Source organism: Galeopterus variegatus, unplaced genomic scaffold (assembly GCF_000696425.1).
Source record: "Galeopterus variegatus unplaced genomic scaffold, G_variegatus-3.0.2 Scaffold2754, whole genome shotgun sequence".
NCBI classification, from domain to species: domain Eukaryota; kingdom Metazoa; phylum Chordata; class Mammalia; order Dermoptera; family Cynocephalidae; genus Galeopterus; species Galeopterus variegatus.
The window spans coordinates 16,446-28,504 of record NW_007728865.1 but is presented as its reverse complement, the minus strand read 5'-3'; the positions used below and the strand labels follow the sequence as shown (position 1 = coordinate 28,504).

Genomic DNA, 12,059 nt, shown 5'->3' with positions numbered 1-12,059 from the left:
TCTTCCGATCTCTGTGCACGCCCCTGGTGGGCTACGAGGCCGACCGCGCCGCCGGCCGCTGCGGCCGCTGCGGGCCGCGCAAGGCCTGGCACCTGGTCGGTAAGCGCCCCGGGCCCCTCGGCCCAGCCTGCCCGGTCTGCCCCACCCCTGAGACTCCCCGCGCTGTCCGACTGCCCGGTGTCCCCGTGGCCTGAGTCCCACCTCCGTCTGTCTGCCTGCCTGGTGGCCTGGGCCTCCCCCCTCTGTCTGTCTGTCCCTTGGCCTGAGCTTCCTCCACTTGACTGGCCATGCCCCTCTTTAGTGTCCCTCCTGAGCCTCCCCTGTCTATCCCGCCATCCAGCCTGAGCCTCCCACTCTGTCCTGTGGCCTGAACCTCCCCCATCTGTCTGCTTAACTGCCTTGTACCCCTCTGTCTGTCCTGTGGCCCACCCTCCCTTGTCTGTCTGCTTCGTGGCTATTATCTGGCCTGAAGGGCCTCTCCTGACTGTTCACTTGTCCCTCCAATGTCACTTCCCTGTGTCTATTTCTCTGACCCCTGGGGGCATCCTGAACCATTCTCTGGGTTGGGCCTGACCTCCATCTGTGACAGTCCAGGACAGCTCTGTCCGTTCCCCTAGAGTACCCTCTCCATCCCCTGCCCCATCTCAGGCAACCTGGGGCTGGGGGCGGGGGGAGTCTTGGGGGACTGCCCAGGGAGCTGAGAGTTAGGGGCCAGGTGAGACTGGAGGGTCGGGAGTCTGTGCCCAGTTTTGCGTCCCATCAATCCAGCTGATGAGAGAGATCAGGGCCGTGCAGGGCGGGTGATGGGGGACATCATCCTATTGGTGAGGGCAGGAGGCTGGTCCCACCCAGTCGTCCTGGCCCAGTGTACCCCAATAAGACTGCAGAGCCTGCCTTCCCGCCATCCTCCTCTTCCTGCCCGGACCCTGAGCCTAGAGATTAACCCTGGGCCACTTTCTCTGCTGTCCTTTCCCTGGCAGAACCACCAGCTGCATCCTGGCATTTGGGGGCCCGCTGGGCATTTCAGGAGGCAGGGCCAAGAATCCTGCCCACTCCCCAGAATTCTGGGCGATAGTTTTCTGGAAGACCAGAGGGGCCGGCTGATGTCTCTTTGCCCTCAGGGGCAATGACTGAGGGGCAGTGGTTTGACCCAGGCCCTCGTGAGTGACATTTTTTGCAAGACACAGCAAATCTCCATTGGCCTGAGGGTGGCCAGCATTGCTTTGGCCACAGCCTGGGGGCTGGATTTTCAGGTTTCTTAGGTGCTATTTTTGGGTCACTAGAGACTGGGGCAGACAGGGAGGGGAACAGGGGAGAGGCAGGTGACTTAGACCCCAGACCATTTGGTCTCATTACTGCCTTATTTACAAGATGGGTTGCAGACCTGAGCCCAGAGTCTCACATGCAACTTTGGTCATAGTAGTCAGGTAAACTCATTAAGAGAAAACCAAGATAATTCTTGGGCAGGATAGATGAGAGATGCAGAGGACTCTTTATCTGGGGCGACCCCTCTGAGGACATGAGCCAGCCAGGGGAAGGTGTCCTTGGCAGAGGACACTGTGTGTGTAGAGACCCATGTGCAGAGACCCTGAGGTGGGTAACGTGTTAGCAGCTCCGAGCCTCCAGGCCTGAGTGTGCCCCTTTCATAGAGGGGAGGCCTGAGGTTTGTGGAGAGTCCCACCTGACCACAGATAGGAGTCTGAGGTCACCCGCGGAGGTGAGGGCTGGGAAGGCTTTGTGTTTATGCAAAACAGGCCTGGGGGTGGGGTCTACCACCTGTACCCCTTCTCTGCCTCAAGTGGGGAGACCCAGGAGGGTCTGTTGGGAGAGGAAGCCAGGATAGCTCCACGTGATGCCTGATAAGGTGACTTGAGGGAAGGTCACCCTGGCAACAGTGCCCACTTCTCTATTTTAACCCCGAGTCTGTGGATGGCAGTTCCTTCCCTTAAGCCCTCGGGGCTCCCCCATCCAGTGCTGAGGCGACCCTCTATGTCAGGCATAGACACCCCTGTGGGCTAGGGCAGATAGTGAAACTGGGCTTCAGAAGGAAGAGGGATGTCAGTATTGGGGTTTTGAGGGATGAATAGGAGTGTGTGGGGCTGGGGCATTGCAGGTAGAGGAAACAGCTGTGGAAAGGTGAGAACTCTGGGTTTTGAAGCTGCTGAGGCAGGAGGTGGCTCAGAGTGGTAGGAGCTCCTGCTTGCTTCACGTGTTAACTTTTTTTTTGCCAGCCCTGGACCTTGCTTTTCCAAGGCCCTGCTCTGACCAACTGAGCTAACTGGCCAGCCCCGCCTCTTCATCCTTGTGCCAACACTGTGAGGTGTGAACTTTCATTACCCCTGTTTTCTGGAATCTGAGGCCCAGAGAGGCAAGGTCACTTGCTTAAGATCCCCCAGCCAGGCAGCCTGGCCCGACAATGGCTGGCCTGGCCTGGCTAGCAGCAGGGTAGAGTCTGGCCAGGGAGGCACATTCTCCTGACTAAAGTCCAGTTTGTGGACAGCCCAGGGGTGGCCTCCAGGCCTCCAGGCATCTGCTCTGTGTCCCCTCCCAGGCACCAGTTCCAGAGAAATAGGAGAGTGGTTTTGGTTTTACTTCCCAATTCCAAGACTGCAGGGGCGGGCCCAGGGTCCAGGGGATGAGGTCACCTCCGGCAGGAGCCTGGAGGGAGGAAGTCCCGCTGCCAGGCACAGCCCAGGGGCCCCCTGCAGGTGCTCAGGGTGGGAGGAGAAGGGTGCAGGGCCTCCGGAGGGCTGGATTTTCAGCTGTGTGGTCCACTCAGTGGGCCTCAGTTTCCCCATCTGGAAAATGGGGATAATAACACCCACCCCTTGGGGCTGTGAAGAGACGCCTCTGTTATTATTCAGAGGATGCTGATGTGCCAGCTGCCATGGGACACAGAAGTGACTCAGAGAGACCTGTTATCCACGCCCTGTGGTGCCTGTCTGGTGGGGAAACAGGCAGGAAACAAGCAGATGGACACACAAAAGAATTCCTAGGTGTGCCGAAGGGTGCCAAGAAGAGAGAGCAGTGTTTAGGACAGAGTGTCTGGGGCAGGGAGGGGACTGCTGGTGACTGGGCTGTCGGGGAGGGCTTCTCAGAGGAGGAGATGTTCAAACTGAGACCTGAGGTGGGAAAAGAAGACAGTCAGCCTTGCTAGGACTTGGGAAAGGTGTTCCAGGCAGAGGGCACAGCCTGTGCAAAGGCCCTGGGGCAGGACCGAGCCTGACGTATGGGGGGAACAGCAAGGAGGCCCGTGTGGCTGCAGCAGAGAGAGCGAGGGGGAGAGAGGCAGGAGGGGAGGATGGGAGGGGACAGGGCAGGTCATGTAGGGCTTGGTGCCATGGGGAGGATTTTTCATTCATTCCAAGGTATTGGGTTTTTTCTGAGCACATGGAAGGAGGGATCTGGCACACAATGGGTCTTGGTGGTTGGTGTGACTCAGTGGGGGAGCTCTCCAGTGCTTTCTGTGCCTCAGTTTCTCTGTGCTCTTTTCTCACCCAACTGTGTCCCCAGCCCTTTCTGTCTCGGTTTTGTCTCCACCCCATCACACCCTGGGGAGCCCTGGGCTGGCATGGGCAGGACCCGTGATGTGACCTTCCCACCTCTGCCTGTCCACAGGCACGGTCTGCGTCCTTCTGTCCTTCCCATTCATCTTCAGCCCGTGCCTGGGCTGCGGGGCGGCCACCCCCGAGTGGGCCGCCCTCCTGTACTATGGGCCCTTCATCGTGATATTCCAGTTCGGCTGGGCTGCGACGCAGATTTCCCACCTCAGTCTCATCCCGGAGCTGGTCACCAATGACCACGAGAAGGTGGAGCTTACGGCACTCAGGTACTCCCTTGGCAGACAGGAAAGGCCAGGAACACCCAGCCACCCTCTCTGGTGGGGCTGTCAGCCACAGCTGGTATAAATGTAACATGGTGTTTCAGCTACTGCTGTGTAACAGGTCACCACAAAGTTAGCAGCTTAAAGCGACGTACCTCTATCATCTCGCAGTTTCTGTGGATCAGGAATCTTCAGGGTCTGTGTTGAGGCCGCAGTCAAGGTGTTGGCCAGGGCAGGGATCTCATCTGAGGCTTGGGGTCCCTCTTCTGTGCTCATGGAGTTGGTGGCATAGTTTGTTTCCTTGCACCTGGAGAACTCATGGTGGTTTGCTTCTTCTTTGAGGCCAATGGGGGAATCTCTGACCTCCTGGAAGCCCTCAGCCCTCTTTTAAAGGATCACCTGACTAGGTCAGGCTCACCCAGAATAATCTCACTTTTAATGAACCCAGACTGACCAAGGACCTTAGTTACATCTGCACAATTTCTTTATCTCTGCCATGGCATATTACCTAAACCTGCGAGTGACGTCCACCGTAGACTTACAGGTCCCGCCCCGCAGGGGAAGGGATTGGACAGGGAGGGACTCTCTGGGCCCATCCCAGAACTCTGCCTGCTACACATGCGGACGGTCGGTGCCTGGCTTATCTGTCAACTTGCTTAGGCACGAGAGGAGGTTACTCTGGATATGACAATACAGGCTGACCAGTTGGCTCCCTTGGGAGGTACCATGGTCACAGGTTCAGATCTCCCCACTGCCCAGTCACCAAAACGAAAAACAAAAACAAAAAACTAAATAGACGTGATGATAACGAGAGCATCTATTGAGCACTTCTGTGTGCCAGGCATAATTCTAGGTCCTTGACACACATTCCTTAATCCTCACAACGAGCCCAGGAGGCTGGGAATGTCAACACCTCCATATTCCAGAGGAGGAAATGGGCAGGAGGTTGTCATGCGCCCAAAGCCAGGGTTTGAATAGCATCTTCATCAAGGGCCCCATTCTGTCTCCAAATCAGCTCACTTGTCCCCAGTTCTGGCCACCTTGGCCTCCTCCCCACTCCTACCTCTGAGTTTCCCACTATGGCCCTGAGAGGGAGATGTGGGTGCTAATGACAGGGCTTGCCCAACGTCAGGGCCCCTGAGGGCCCCAGCAAACTCTGGGGCACTTTCTATGTGTGACCATTTGCCAGATGACCTCCTGTCACCTTCACTTGGCCTCCGGAGGGAGCATTGTCATCGCTTTCAGAAGTGGAAACTGAGCCCTGATGAGTTCCAAAGGCTCCCCCTACACCCTTGGCCAAGCAGGGCTGCAGGGAAGAGCAGGCCCAGATGATTCTAGACCATGGAGTCCTCGCCCTATAGAAACCCAGGATCTGGGAACCAAGAATTCTAGAATTCCTGGTGTCCAAGCTTCCTGGGCTTTCAGACTTTTGGGTGGCAATCTGAACTCAGTCCTGCTATGTGGAGTCTCTCCATCTGGGTCCTAGGGGTTCCCACATGGTGGACTTGCAGGTCAGCGTTGTACATGGTCAGATAAAGTGCAGGCTGGGGAAATTGAGGCCATCAGGGGCTCCCCTGGGGCCACCCAATGAGTTGGTGAATGAAATCACCCATCAACCATATGCCGTAAGTGGCTCTGACCCATGCTGCCACCTGGAGAGGGGAGGAGGTAGCCACACGGTCTACGGGGGTGACCTGCTGAGGCCCTGTCCCACTCTCGGCAGGTACGCCTTCACTGTAGTGGCCAACATCACCGTCTATGGTGCCGCCTGGCTCCTACTCCACCTGCAGGGCTCCTCACGCATGGGGCCTGCCCAGGACCTCAGTGTCAGTGACCAGCTGGGGGTCCAAGATGTGTCGGTGTTCCGGGTGAGCTGGGGCCAAGGTGGGCCACCCCAAAGTCCCTGAGCCTGGGGTGGGTCCCTGAGAGCAGCTGCTGACCCCGCCTCCTGCTGGGTCCCCAGAATCTCTCCCTGTTGGTGGTGGGCATCGGAGCCGTCTTCTCGCTATTGTTCCACCTGGGCACCAGGGAGAGGCGCCGGCCACGGGTGGAGGAGCCAGATGAACACAGCCCCCTGCTGGCCCCCATGGCCGCCCAGCCCTTGCTGCTCTGGAAACACTGGCTTCGGGAGCCGGCTTTTTATCAGGTACGTCATGGGGGCCAGAGGGCTGGAGGTGACAGCCCTCTCCCACCAGGCCCTTCACTCTGCAGGGCTGCATCTTCCACAGAGCCAGCAGAGATGGCAAGTGCAGCACAAATGTGACCACTTCTGTCCTCACGTCCAGGGCAGACATTGCTAATCAATCACTGCTCTCACGCTCCATTCCACATGCAGGGCAGACATTGCTAATCAATCACTGCTGTCTTCTCTGACCAACCCATTGGGCAGTTCACTACTGATGGAGCAGGTGCCAGATGCAGGGACCCCTGCTGGTGGGAGTGGAGAAGGGCCCCGTCTGACCTGAGGGTCCCTCTGTTGATCTGCCCACAGGTGGGTGTGCTGTACATGACCACAAGGCTCATTGTGAACCTCTCCCAGACCTACATGGCCATGTACCTCACCTACTCCCTCAAACTGCCCAAGGTGAGCTGGGTGGGATGCGGCAGGGGACAGAGGTGAAATGGGTCCCCCGGCCCCATGAGCCACTACTGAGACAGCATGCCGGCTCTGTCCCGACAGAGGTTCATCGCGACCATTCCTCTGGTGATGTACCTCAGTGGATTCGTCTCCTCACTTCTAATGAAGCCAGTCAACAAGTGTATCGGGAGGAACGTGAGTGGCCGGGGACCGTGGGCAGCTGGGGAGGAGGATGGGGGCCTTGCAGCCAAGAACACACCCAACACAGACCCACCAACTGGGAGGTCCAGCCCCGGATGGCTTCAGACCCTGGAGTTCTTGCCCTGTAAAAGCCCTGGATCGGAGAACCAAGAATTCTAGAATCCTGGCTTCCAAGTGTGTTGGGTCAACTTGGGACTGCAGAACTGTCGAACTTTCTGTGCTGTCCATCACGGTAGCCACACATGGCTACTGAGTACCTGAAATGTGGCTGCAGCGACTGAGTAGCTGAATCCTTCATTTTCTTTCATTTTACTGGACTTGCATTGAGACAAATATTTGCGTGTGTCTAGCAGCCACTGTGTGGCCGGCACAGCGCAAGAACACGTGGGTCTCAGAGTCTCCGGATTCCCCACAGTCAGAGCTGGGAGCTCCTGGGGGACTGTCCGGCTCAAGCTCCTCATTCCCTGGGGCCAGGCTAGGAGTGGTGGGCTGAGGACCAGAGAGGGTGAGCGCCAGGCTCGGGGGCGCTCAGTGGCGTGGCTGACTCTGGGCTGGGCCTCATCCCTACAGCTGACCTACTTCGCTGGCCTTCTGGTGATCTTGGCCTTCGCAGCCTGGGTGGCACTGGTGGACAGGCTGGGCGTGGCCGTGTACGCTGCGGCCGGGCTGCTGGGCACTGGATGTGCCACCATTCTTGTCACCTCGCTGTCTATGACGGCCGACCTCATTGGCCCCCACACGGTAGGGCTGGTGGGCAGGGCTGGGGCAGGGGAGGCGAGGATCAGAACCTGGGCTGTGGGTGTTGACCATCCTGCCCGTGTCCCCCCAGCACAGTGGAGCCTTTGTGTATGGCGCCATGAGCTTCTTGGATAAGGTGGCTAACGGGCTGGCCGTGATGGTCATCGAGAGCCTGCACCCCTGCCCGTGAGTGCCTTCGTTCATTTGTTTATTCATTCATTTGATAATGCATTGACGGCTGGCCGGTCAGCTCAGTTGGTTAGAGCACAGCCTTGTAACACCAAGGTCATGGGTTCGGATCCCTGTGCTGGCCAGCCACCAAAAAAAAAAAAAAAAAAAAAAAGCATTGAGCACCTGCTGTATGCCAGGCAGTGTTCTGGATCTGGGAATCCAGCTGTGGACAAAAGACCCCTGCCCTGGTGGGCTTCACAGTCTGGGGAGACCTGCTCATCTCAACTTCGTGCATTTCATTGATGCGTCAGCAAACGTTGAGTCCGTTGTATACGCAGTATACAGTGTCTCATGGGAATGTGAGTGGGCCTGGCTGGAGGAGAGCACAGAGTTCATGTAACCCCGACCCACACAGATGGTTCTAGACCACGGAGTTTGCATTTGTAGAGGCTCAGGACCTGGGAACCAAAGCCAGCCTTGTGCCCCCTCCTCATGGAGCTAGGGGTGATGCCAGCCATGTTAATAATCATAAATGTGATGTGTAATCAAGTCCAATGTTGAGTGGCATGAAGAACATTTAGGGCAGGACTTCAGGGGGGGCTTCCCCGAGGAAGTGGCATCAGACTGGAGGAAGTCCAGTGGGAAGGGGCAGCCAGTGCAAAGGCCCTGAGGCATATTGGAAAAACAGCAGGAGATCCGTGTGGCTGGAGGAGAGTGAGCAAAGGAGAGAGGGAGGAGGTGGAAGCAGAGAGGGGATGGGCAGGTCGTGCAGGGCCTTGTGGGCTGCGGGGAGGTCTTGGGCTTTTACTCTGAGGAAGGCGGGAGCCATGGAGGGCTGTGGGCAGAGCGGGGAGGAGACCCCACTCGGTGCTCACAGCCACCCCTTGGTGGCTGCTGTGGGGAAGACAGGCTTGGGGGGTGAGGGTGGGAGCTGGGGACCAGGGCAGAGGGGATTGGGCTGGTCCGGGTGGGTGATGGTGGGGCTGGCCCAGGTGGAGGCAGCAGAGGGGGGACAGCAGGTGCATTGGGGACAGACTTTGCAGGTAGACCTGACAGTGTGGCCAAGGGGCTGGACGTGGGAGGGGAGGGAGGCAGTGGAGGGTGAGCCCAGCGTCTGGCCTGAGTGCCCTGGAGGAAGGGCAGGACGAGCTGCCCTCAGCTGAGGGCAGGAGCAGGTCAGGCGGGGGTAGGAGGGTCCAGCGAGGGTCCGGCAGGTTCCCCTCAGCTGTGTCCGCCCACCCTCCCTGCAGCTTAGAGCTCTGCTGCAGAGCCTGCTTGGGCTTCTACCACTGGGTGATGGTGGCCGTGACCGGCGGTGTGGGCGTGGCCGCCACGCTCTCTCTGTGCAGCCTCCTCATCTGGCCCATCCACCTGCAACGCTGTGAGTCAAAGACCTCCCCATCGCCCACTTCCCCAAACACAAACGAACCGTGGTTGGGAGGGCTGGGACAGACCCCGCCCTCCCCTGATGCCGTCCTCTCCCCCTTCCCTTGCAGGGGACCCCCGCACCCAACCCTGAGCCCCCGGCCTCCTGCCCCGGTGCACACAGACCAGTTACACGCATGTGCTGTCCAGCCTGGTCTCCGGGGGAAGCCGCCACTACGGCTCCTCTTCCTCTCACTGCCCCCCTCCCCCTCGCCTGGCTGAGGGATGGGTGGGCCGGGGCTGGATGGGAGAATGCCTGTAGCCTGTCCCCCCTGGGCTGGGGACACTGGGCAGAGCCTCTGATCTCCAGGGGCCTGTGGGGTCCCCAGGCTTTGGGGTGCCCCAGTCCCAACTTGAACCCATTCCCAGCCCTCTGGATGGCAGGAGGTGAGGGTTCCAGAGGGGACCAGGGGCTGCCCTTAGCTCAGCCTCAGTCTGACCCTCACTCCTCCCTGGGGGTCTCCTGGAGCTGCCAGGGCCCCCTTGGGGACGGTGCTGTAACCGAGCCTGCCGGGAGATCCAGGTGCGGGTCCCTGCCATGGTGGCCTGTAGGGCTCGGTGGCCTCCACTGCTGAGCGAATACAGCACTGCCCGCGGGCGAGGACTGTGGCCTCGGCTCCTGTGTTCCTGGGGCCCCGCGTCCATCTCTGTCCTGGACCTTGGTCACCTGGGTCTCGGTTAATGACTGTCTTCATCAGGATGCCTGACCTACTGCTCAGTGGTCCACCTGTCCCCAGATATGGACAGATGTTGGGGGGGGTTGCGCAGAAAACTGGAGGGAGGATGGAGGCGCGTGGGGTCCCCGTGGAGGGCAGAGGGCCAGGCGTCGGCAGCATGGCCTTTATGAGTGGGTGGGCATGTGGACAGGCGGGGGCCGCAGGTTGGTCGAGGGGCAGTAGGGCTCCAGGTCCCACTGCCGGTAGTTCTGGATGGTGTATCGTGGCCGCTGGGGCGCCGACAGGTAGGGCACGTAGTCCGACGCCCGCCACAGTGGCTCCACCTCATGCCGGTTCCTGTTGAGCACTGCAGGCCAGGGACAGGGTCACTGCGAGGCCCCGGCAAGTCCCCAGGCCCTTGGCTAATGAAGGGCTACTGGGACCAATGTGTCTACCGTCTCCCCACCTCCCGGCAGTTTCACCCGGCCTAGATGTCCTGTTCCCTGACCTCCAGGTATACCAGCCCCAGCGCCCCTGGCCCCACCTCACCAAGCTCCTTGCCCCGGGTGGGCCTGTCCTTCCACACCATGCTCCCCCACCGGGTGCTGGGGGTCGTGTACTGGGCAGGGACGATGGGGTCGTACCAGGCGCTCTCCCGCAGGTGCTGGGTGTAGGCTGCGGGGTGGGCAAGGTGGTCATTTCTGCTCCTGTCCCAGACAGGCGGGCCTAGGGGGGCGGTGGCAGGGCAGGGCCGGCCACTCACCTGGGGGCAGGCTCTGCTCACGGTGGCGGTAGCATCCGTGCCAGCGGGCGTAAGCCTCGCGGTAGGGGCTGTCCTGGGCCCGGGGCAGGTTGTACCAGGCTTCCCGGGGGTCCGAGTTGGTCAGGCCTGTGTACCACAGCTGGCCGGAAGCGTCACATCCTGTGGGCGTGTACTTCCAGCGTGTCGCCTGCTTGATGGCCGGTGCCCAGCGGGGCCCTTCCAGGGACAGGTAGTCATCGCTGAGGACCGGGGAGGCAGGGGTGGCGGGCAGAGGCTGAGCCCGTGGCTGTCCCCCATGCCTCCCCATCCTCAGCTTGCCCATCCCTGGAATGTGCGTTTTCACCCCTTTGCACCGCGTGGCCAGGATGGAGGGTGCAAAGGCCTGGCCCACAGTGCAGGTGCCTTCCTCCGTCCCTACTCAGTCCTGTCTGTCTTTCAGTACTGGACACCCCCTTCCAGCTGGCAGAGGAGTGGGAGGCAGCTCCTAATGCCTCCCTTCTCTCTGCACACCCCCAATCCCCCACTGCCCAAGACCCTCACTAACCTTTTGCCTGGAGACAAGACACCGGGGAGGGGATCATGGCTCTGGCCATTCCTGAGACCCTAAAGTCCTTGTCCAGCCTTTAAGACCCCCTGGTCCCTTCCTCCAGGAAGCCCCCCTGGCCTGATGATGCACCAGGAGGAAGTTTTCTCAGGCTGGGGCGAGGGAGGGTTAGGGGCTGAGTGAGTGGTCCAGGGAGGATGGGCTGGTCCCAGCTGAGCTCAGTTTAAAGGAGAAACTATGTAGCTACAGTGAGTGCCTGCCCAGGGAGGCCCCTGGTGGCAGAACCTGTCCCGGGCTGAGAGCCCACGCAAAAGCCCCAAGGTGGCAGGGGACGGTCTGAGGAACAAAGGTCAGAGAGGGAGGTGGACACATGCCACTCATGTCCACAGCCAAGCCTCAGCGAAGCCCGTCATCACTGAAACTAAAATGAAATAAAGCACGAGACAGCAGACTCCGAGATGTTTGTGCTTCCACCAACAAGCTCGCTCTTGGGAACAGGTCCCAGGGAAATCACCCCAGAAGACAAGGTTGGGCTGGTCACGAGACGTGTCGTCTGTGCCTTGCGCAGAGCTCTCACTCCAGGAACTCTGATCACTTCTCACAAGACCAGAAACCCGAAGGTCTCCTGAAATTATGCTCAAATATGGAACCTGTTTAAGGGACCCGACAAGAGACTTGGTTTTCCACTTGAAAGGAAATTTCAAGGTCATTTGGGGCACCCTACCCTTTTGAAATGAATGTTTCTGAATTGCAAGATGTACATGGTTTTTAAAGTGCAATTAAGGGGGCCGGCCTGTGGCTCACTCGGGAGAGTGCGGTGCTGATAACACCAAGGCCACGGGTTCGGATCCCATATAGGGATGGCCGGTTCGCTCACTTGGGAGAGCGTGGTGCTGACAACACCAAGTCAAGGGTTAAGATCCCCTTACCGGTCATCTTTTAAAAAAAGAAAAAAAAGTGCAATTAAGGACTGGCCGGTTAGCTCACTCGGGACAGCGTGGATCAAGGGTTCGGATCTCCCTACCGGTCAGCCGTCAACAAAAAAACAGAAAGAACCCAAAACACAATCAAAACAGTATAAAATAATATATAATGAAACGTAAGTTTCCTGCTTACCCAGCCTTTGGTCCCAAACCTGGGCTGCCCCTTCGGCCTCTGTC

The 12,059-nt window shown here is 59.1% G+C and overlaps 2 protein-coding genes across 2 annotated transcripts in view; one reads left to right on the top strand and one right to left on the bottom strand.

Annotated features, from left to right (window-relative positions):
- MFSD12 (major facilitator superfamily domain containing 12) overlaps positions 1 to 9,083 on the top strand; it is a 20,973-nt gene extending 11,890 nt beyond the window's left edge. Inside the window, exons 2-10 of the mRNA XM_008582892.1 lie at positions 3,619 to 3,829; positions 5,547 to 5,691; positions 5,787 to 5,969; positions 6,315 to 6,407; positions 6,504 to 6,596; positions 7,173 to 7,343; positions 7,432 to 7,526; positions 8,762 to 8,892; positions 9,008 to 9,083. Of these exons, the coding sequence (XP_008581114.1) occupies positions 3,619 to 3,829; positions 5,547 to 5,691; positions 5,787 to 5,969; positions 6,315 to 6,407; positions 6,504 to 6,596; positions 7,173 to 7,343; positions 7,432 to 7,526; positions 8,762 to 8,892; positions 9,008 to 9,030 (1,145 nt within the window). The 3' untranslated portion in view covers positions 9,031 to 9,083. The remainder of the gene's footprint in view (positions 1 to 3,618; positions 3,830 to 5,546; positions 5,692 to 5,786; positions 5,970 to 6,314; positions 6,408 to 6,503; positions 6,597 to 7,172; positions 7,344 to 7,431; positions 7,527 to 8,761; positions 8,893 to 9,007) is intronic.
- Positions 9,084 to 9,660: 577 nt separating this feature from the next.
- LOC103598830 (chromosome unknown open reading frame, human C19orf71) overlaps positions 9,661 to 12,059 on the bottom strand; it is a 4,441-nt gene continuing 2,042 nt past the window's right edge. The window contains exons 2-4 of the mRNA XM_008582882.1: positions 10,356 to 10,594; positions 10,142 to 10,267; positions 9,661 to 9,959 (exon numbers count right to left, since the gene is read on the bottom strand). Of these exons, the coding sequence (XP_008581104.1) occupies positions 9,778 to 9,959; positions 10,142 to 10,267; positions 10,356 to 10,594 (547 nt within the window). The 3' untranslated portion in view covers positions 9,661 to 9,777. The remainder of the gene's footprint in view (positions 9,960 to 10,141; positions 10,268 to 10,355; positions 10,595 to 12,059) is intronic.